This window comes from Geospiza fortis, unplaced genomic scaffold (genome assembly GCF_000277835.1).
Source record: "Geospiza fortis unplaced genomic scaffold, GeoFor_1.0 scaffold41, whole genome shotgun sequence".
Taxonomy (NCBI): Eukaryota; Metazoa; Chordata; class Aves; order Passeriformes; family Thraupidae; genus Geospiza; species Geospiza fortis.
Genome location: NW_005054299.1, coordinates 881514 through 889710, shown reverse-complemented (window position 1 = coordinate 889710; position 8197 = coordinate 881514). Strand labels below are relative to the sequence as shown.

Here is an 8197-nt window from a genome sequence, read left to right as displayed (position 1 = left end):
AATGACATCATTGACCCTTTTCTTATCTGTGACATTGTGGTGGTACACTACATCCTGCCTCCAGTGACTGGCAGATTAATATTTGTATATTTCTGTACTTGGGGCACAATCTGTAATTGAAAGTATCTTGTAATTTGAAATATTTTGTGATCCATGTCACACAAAATATGATGGTATTACATCAGCTCAAGGGCTTTTTCTTTTAACTCAAATAAGTTTAATTAATCAGGCTGTATCATGAGCTCCCCCAATAATACTGAAATAATCTCCAAATATATAAATGTCTGTAGGTTGGTCATCCTGAAGCCTGGCATGATACTCTCTAACTGAGCTGTCAGTGGCAACTTATGCTTGGCTTATTTAGGGCTGCAGATTTATAGCAGTTACCACACATTGCAAATGCACCCATTGCATGGATTTACTAAAGGATTTCTAGCAAAGACTGCAACACCACTGACCTGTACTTGTTTTACAGTAGGTACTTTATAAGGACTGTAGTAATTTGCACAGTATATATGTAATATAGTCTGTATCAGGGCATTACACCAGCCTCATGATTCAGTATAGTTGTTAGTAAGTTCCTGACATTCAGTTCCTGGAAACCAATATTTAAAATTGTATATATATTTAATTTAAAAACCCCAATACCTTACATTACAACATTAACTCCATTACATGCCACTTTTCAGTTGCAAGTGTGCTAACTGAAATAGCTTAGGAGTCACATTTAGAAATCACACAATGCTTCTAAATAAATCAATGTTTTAATACCTCATAGTTGTAATATGGCTGATTAATAACTCCTGCTATTGCTTTGCCTCCATAGGCAATTCCAATAAGAACCGTTACGTGGTCAAGGAGACCTGGACAGAAAAAAAGAGGAATGTAGTTAAGCTTGAAAAAGAGAAAGATCTTAATAAAAATATAAACCTTCAATAAAAGTCCACAAATTAATATGCAGAGTGCTATCTTAAAAATGCAAATAATAATCAGGATTCTCAGATGTTAATATAATTTTTTAGTCATTTAGCTTTGAGGTCTGCTAAAAAAATGCCCCAGATAGAGTTCTTTTAATAGAGCTATGTTATAATTAACACATAATGAGAAGGACATTTAAAGATACAACTACACAGCAGTATATGATGACATTCTTCTGTAATTGTGGTGGGAGTTCTTTAATGCTATTCAAAACTAACAATTTATTGACAGTTGTACATCTCTCTCCCCAAACAGGGAAAAAAATCTGCCTAAAAGATTTTATATTAATCAACTAAAAGATGCATTAGGAGGCAAAAGCATATTTCAGCATATTGTTTCTTGGAGGCTTTTCTTTTTATTTTTTTCTTTTCTTTCATTTTAGGGTCTATTTCTATGGATAGAAACTAGGCTTTGCTGAGAACAGTTTCTTCCCATGACTGAAAAATCGTTATTTGTGGGAGGATGTTTGTTTCATTTTGAAAGGGCTACAAGTACAGCTGCGGTACTTGGGTTGTTTGAGAGGAAGATGTAAATATAATTGAGCATATTCCTGTTTGAAGGTGAGATTTAGTCCTTCAATTCAAAGATATGCAAAAAAATATGTAAATTTAACTAAAAACTCAAGACAACCAGCCAGCAGTCAAAGGCAGCTCATTGCACTCTGAAGTGATAAAAACTGGTCAGCACTCAGTAGCCCATGAGGAATATTCAGTACTGGTTAGAACTGAATAGAGTGAATAAATACATTCTAAGCACTCAAAAAGTACAGAAACATCAGCCATATGAAACCATATTGTAAGTAACTTCTATGATAAAACTATGCATTATGTATGACACTTTATTACTATTGCTATTTTTTTTACCAAGAGAATTAAAAGAAAATCCAACCTTCAGTGTACTCCTTGGTTCCATCCAAGGGATCAACCCATATTACAAGCTTTAAGAATAAAAAATAAGGAAACATTAGCAAATACAAATCATGTAAATTAACACGCAAAGTATATATTTTACTTTAGTGCTTTTATTTCCTTCGGGGAGTAAGGAAATAAAGAGATCCAAAGTTTTAACAATATTATATGGCTGAAGCCTATAATAGTATTTTACACCAAAACAAAAAAGCTTAAATATTGACTGGAATGTCTCAGTAAATCTCTTAATAGAAGTATGAAGGATTAAGCTGAAATGGAAAATGAGATTACTTTCATATGTCCAAACTAGATTCCTGCCAAATTAATTTGAACCACAAATTGTAAGAAGCCAGTGTCCATTTCCCATTACTGCAGACAGGAGCATGCAGCATTTGTAGCTCTGGAGGTGTGATTCTCATGACTACATTTCAGTTTTCAAACAAAAAAGAAAAACTGGCAAATTGAAAAAAACCTTTCTTCATTGTACTCTCTTAGCTAAAATTAGAAAGTAGTATAGATAATGTAAAATATTAAGCATTACCTCTTCCTCTTTAATTCCTGTGTACTGAGCAGGACAAGGTTTCTTCAGTATTTCTTCACAGTGACCATCTTCAATTAAATCCTCAGTTACATCATCAGTGGGCAGCTCCTAACAAAAGAATTCTCAGAATTATTAGAAAAATGTTTTGGACTCACCTCATTTTGCTTTAGAGTTGTGTATTTGACAGCAGCTTGAAAAAGCTAAAGAAATGGAAAGGTGAAATGGGATGGAAATACCTTTATTTGTTGCTTTTTGGGTTCTTTTTTTTAAATTAAAACTAATGTTTTCCTAAACCCAGCCAAAGCAAATTCTAGTGCAAGCTACAGCAAAATAAACTGTTAGTGTGAAACAAAGCAGGTACTTACTTCTTCTCCTATGATTGTCACCTTGGGAAACTTCCGTGCCAGGGAAGCACAAATGCTCATTTGTACCAGTCGATCAGCTTTGGTCTGCAAGTCATTGGGTCCGGCCTGTCCAAGAGTGGATAGGTGAAAAAATACACCAGCACAGTGGCCCATACAACACTCTGAATATCTACTTGTAATCTAAAAGAAGTCTAATTTGGTAAATCTTCAACCCAGTAAGTGACCTTGTGAAAGGCAGGCTAAAAACTGCAAGAAGCAGAGTTTTCCTGTGCACCCCAGAGCTAAGACAGACTGGTCTGACAGTAGAACAGTGGCTCTGGTGCCCCAAGGTGACATAAAAAAATGACTGCAAGCCTTCCCAATGTTGTGTAGCCAAACATATATTGCTACATGTGTTACAGTAATTTCTTAAATGTTAATTAACTGCTACATGTGAAAGTGGGTAACTTATTAACACTTTTTTAACCACTTAGGTCTAGAGATAGAATCCCAGTAAGAAATAATTCTGTTAGCATTGGAATTTAGAAAGATAGTTCATCTAAGATTTGCATCTTAGTTGTATCAAACAAAAATTTTATCTGCTTGTATCTTATTTGCTGACAACATGAAAAGTGTTTTATCCAGCTACCGGAATTAGCCATAGGAATGGGATATTCTATTTAGAATCATGTAATGGGTTAATTTTTGCATGCTCAAAACTAGTCTGTCCCTTAGCCAAGTGATAATTTTATGAAATTTGACATTTTTCTTTGAAATTTCCCTCTCATCCCCTAATTAATTTGGTTGAAATTGGTCCTGAGTTTAGACTCAATAAGATCAATTTATTGCAGAGAATGTCCTTTGTTCCAGGACATGAACCCAATAAAACAGTGTAAGTAGTTCTTCAATGTAAGAATGGGTGGGCAAAAGTGTCTATCCCAAGTGGGGGATGGAGGAAGTACAAGCACTACCAAGAAAAGCAATATAAATGGAAAGCTTAGAGTTGACTGAGGAAAAGAAAACTCAGGATATCAGGAGAGGAGATGGCTAAAAACTTCAGTGTTCCTGAACTAGATAAATGGATAGAGGGTCACTATGTTGAGGGAGAAAGTGGAACATTCCCTTCCCAGATGTTCTAAAGCTTTCAGTAAGGCCAGTTGGAATTGGTCTTGGTGTTTGCTGTCTACAGAAAGAGGATGAATAATGAGAAGCAGCACTTCTGTTCCTTTCGGTTCTGCATCTCTTCCCTTCAGACTGCAAAACAAAGGCACATGCAGAAGATCTTTTGCCTTCTTCCTCTTCCTTCAGCAGCCACCTTTGGCAAGAAGCTTGCAGGAATTTCAAGATCTCTAGTCCCTCAAACAGGAACCTCTTCTATTGGTCATTGCTTGCAATCTAATTTTGTGTTTGTAGTATTCATTCTTCAAAAAATTTAAGACTGTAAAACCAATCTTACTTAGAACCAATATCACCTGTTACATTTGATGATTTTTGAATAATGTAAATTCCTGCGGTACCTTCAATGTAAAGACCAAGAATTTTGGGGTTTTTTTTTAATTATGCCCTTAATATTGTTACATATCTGTAAAGCTAGAATTAACTTCTAAAGTTAATTTCACCTATTCTGGTACTGTAGTCAAAGCAAAGATCCTGGCTCATCAGTGCAACTTACTAAATTACAGCAAATTAAGAACTTTAATACCTGCTTTCTTTTTAGAATTAAATTTGAATGTGATTTAAATCTGAATTTATTTTGAAAACTTTGATTTACAATAAAAGCTAAAGTTCTTTTTTGTTTTAGGAAATCAAACACTGATTTGTTCTAATCCAAAATTCAGCAAGAGCATGGTATTTTAAGCTGTGCTATGGATGTGAGAGCATAGGTAGAGTATATTTTCTATAAATTTCCTTATTATGAATTTTGAGGTGCTATGCAAACCTTGTGTTTGTGAGGGAAACCAGGACAAAATTATGGTGTTTCTTTTAAATGTACAAATGTTGTTTAGAAGTACTGGTCAAAAGACACTTTTCTAGGGCTGTTTTAATCCTTTAAAAAGGAATATTTGTTGTAAGTGGTGGCGGGGGAGGTGAGGGCTGTATTTCCTCCCACAATTGCTGATTTTTAAAAATACCACTTTGGCTTGTATCTAACGCAAATTAACAAGTGAAATTAAACTGGAACAAAGTAAAAGGTAATACCTTCTCAACTATGCCCAGATCTCCTGCAGACATCACATTTCTAACAATTGTTGCAGCTTTTTCTGCAACAGAATATGCTGAGGCCACCACACGCATGAGAAGAGCTGGAGAAGCCATGCTGATTCCTGAAAAGAAACAAAAAGCAAACGTGAACATTTCTCTCTTCAACAGAAGAAAAACAGTAGAGTATTTTACCTAACATTTCAAACAGAGTAGAAAGCGGAAAGTGGGTTACTGCCAGTAAATGGTAACGAGGTGAGCTTTGGATTTTTTTAAAAATACAATTGATGAACACAAGGATGTAAAGCTATTGTAGACAAGATCTTGCAAATACCCAAGTTCTGTCTGACAGTGAACCTGGTTCTCACTAAAATAGAATGACATTAAAAAACAACAGCAGCAGCAGAAACTCTTATCATAAATAGAAGAGTCTACACACAGCACTCATTTTTTGCACACTTTGAACATAAGTTCATTTCTTCAGTTCGTGCCCAGAACTCAAGCACAAGACTACCAGACAGGATGACATCAGCAACTTCACTTACTATTCCCTTGTTTAACTATAAAATAGGGGTTTGTAGATGACCAATTGTGCACACAGTAGGTTAATGATATGCAGATACTGCTAACGTGTATGCAAAAGCTGAATTTAGCCATCTGAATTTAACTGTCCTTTCTGTATTTGTTTAACTTCTCCTGATTTTTTTAAGGAAATCAATTTCTATCTTCCTGCCTCCCCTCACCACTCTGTGTTCTGTCATTCTTAATATTGCATTGTCTTCCTCATCTGTTCTCCAGCACAAACCAGTGCAATTCCCTGGACCTTCAGTCACCAACAGAATTAGAATACCAATAGAATAGCCATCACCCTTGGAAAGGTTGGCATTTCTCACAGCTTTTCTGTAGCTCAGGAAAAAGAGGTATTGATAACCACACTGCATTTTTTTAAAATGCAGCCCTAATTGCTTTTTATGTTTTTCTATCAGTTATTTCTGTCTGTGTAGATGACACACTTTTTGGCTTGGCCTCAGATGTGTGACACACTTCCAAGGAAACACTTGAGCAGAGCCAGAACAAAATACAGAGGAACTCACTGATCATCTCACAAAAGAAGATATATTATGGGGGAAGTGTAATATAATCATATCATAAATATTGCAATTGCAGCAAGGCCTGCCTAAGTGGCAATAGGTCATTATACAACACCTTTCCTTTCTTCCTTGACAAATGAAGTTCATGGCTGTTCACAAAACAGCAATGTCAGAGGTATCAGAATCCCAAATTTAGCTAATTTAAGAACTTTCTGACCACTTTAGTAACACCATACCTGTACCAGTAAAGTCAGAAGCGCTCTGAGGCTGAAAGAGTAGAACAACTGTGCAAGCACATTCAAAAAGCACAGTTGCTAATGTTAATTATTATTTCCAGCTGATGGATGGGAGCAAAGTGCATTTGAGTTCTGTGGAACAGCCAAGGCCCATACCCAAAGTAACCCTGGACAAGTAGCAATGGTTACAGAGGAACTTTTGGAAATGGTACCTGTGGCAAAAAGCAGCTCTCAAACAACTGAAAGTTGCAGAGCAAATATGTATCATAACACATGGAAAGCCATATACTATTTTAAGTCTATACCATCATGTGAAACAAGTTAGCATGAAGCAAAATAGTTTATTCCATAATGAAAATATACAGAATATGAGAATTTCTGAGGAGTTAAAATAGTAGCATATTAGATGGAAAGTTTGGAATAAAGAATTTAAATGAATTATCAGATGAACATAATTAACATTCTTTGCTCAGCTTCTCAAAAAAAAGTCATCTGACCTCTTACTGTACATTTGATCCTACTTCAAAAATGAGATGAAAACGTGTTTTAAAGTCTTGACTTACTTTATGTTTGCATAAAATTTAAAAAGACTCAAAAAACAATACAGAAATACTATTTTGCATTCTTGAAGCTTGACCCAAAGTATTTTTAGGTTCATTTTTCTTGTCCATACTTAGGGAAAACAAATATACTTTCTGCAGTGAACCCGAGATCTCCTAGCAAACCTTAAAATATTTTTATGAAAAAATAAGTTTTATTAGAAGAAACTGAAATGAGAGGTTCAACACCCCTTCCTCATCACTCTGGACTAATTACTTAATGAATTACAAAGTATTTTATTAGTGCAAAGGTGCCTTAGAGTTTTACAGGGCTGTATCTCCTGTATGGCACATCATCTGGTGTACTGGACCTTTTTGATTAGATAAGTGAATGCAGTAGTTGCCTCTAGACCTTTTTGATTAGATAAGTGAATGCAGTAGTTGCCTCTAAGTTTTTCACCTCTGTAACTTTTTGATCTCAGGTTAACTTATTTATAAGTTTATGGCACATTCTTTCTGATGAGGGCAATGTCTAATGTATACTTCCACAAAGCACTTAAGAATATATTGCGTGATTTGGACAAAAATAGTTTGACTCCTAGAAAACTGTGCAGTTTACAAATACTGCACAGCAATTATTCCCTCAAGTTAAACTTGGGTATCATTTTCCTCTAAAGATCTTCCCTCCTTTCTTCTAGCCCAGCAATTAAACTATTGAATGGTCTTCACAAATCAGCCTATTCTGATACCTATTAAAATTAATGAGTTCTCATTCTACTTTTTAATTCTGATGTATCTAAGTACTACAGGCTGACAACAATTAACTTATCAAAGCACACACGACAGATTTGTTGGTGGTTCTCATTCTCTTTTATGCAAACTTCCATTTTCTAATTTTATGGTTTTGCCTGATGAAAGGAGCAAGTGGACATCACACAGAGCATGTCCTTAAATCCAAGTGTAAGCCATGATTTCATTCTTGGAGCTCTTCAACGCCTAAGCGACCAGAGCTCCCTATTTCTTTACAATAAACTTGGGCCCACATCTAAAAAAAGTTAAACTTGCTATTATGTAAGGGAGCAATATTTACCCAGCAGAAGCAGGCTAGGATTCGGGGTGGGAACCCCATTGAGGTTCACCAACAGACTTCCAAGTGGGAAAGAGCTGCGCTACCTCATTTCACCAAAGAGAAAAAAAAGGGAACCTGTTCCCGATTCTCTTGCCATGACACTCCCGGTGGCAAAGCGCCTGCAGGGCAGCGCAGCCGGAGCTCGGCGCGGTACCCGCGAACGCACCCAGCGGAGCGTGGCCGGACACACCGCGGCTAGTCACGGATGGCAGAAGCGGCTCTGCTGGCGCAG

General features: G+C 36.1%; 1 protein-coding gene across 1 annotated transcript in view; it reads right to left on the bottom strand.

Annotated features, from left to right (window-relative positions):
- The window catches only part of BPNT1 (3'(2'), 5'-bisphosphate nucleotidase 1), an 8229-nt gene extending 3138 nt beyond the window's left edge, over positions 1-5091 (bottom strand). The window contains exons 1-5 of the mRNA XM_005416146.2: positions 4971-5091; positions 2793-2897; positions 2428-2535; positions 1867-1915; positions 772-863 (exon numbers count right to left, since the gene is read on the bottom strand). Of these exons, the coding sequence (XP_005416203.1) occupies positions 772-863; positions 1867-1915; positions 2428-2535; positions 2793-2897; positions 4971-5087 (471 nt within the window). The 5' untranslated portion in view covers positions 5088-5091. The remainder of the gene's footprint in view (positions 1-771; positions 864-1866; positions 1916-2427; positions 2536-2792; positions 2898-4970) is intronic.
- Between the last annotated feature and the right edge of the window lie 3106 nt (positions 5092-8197).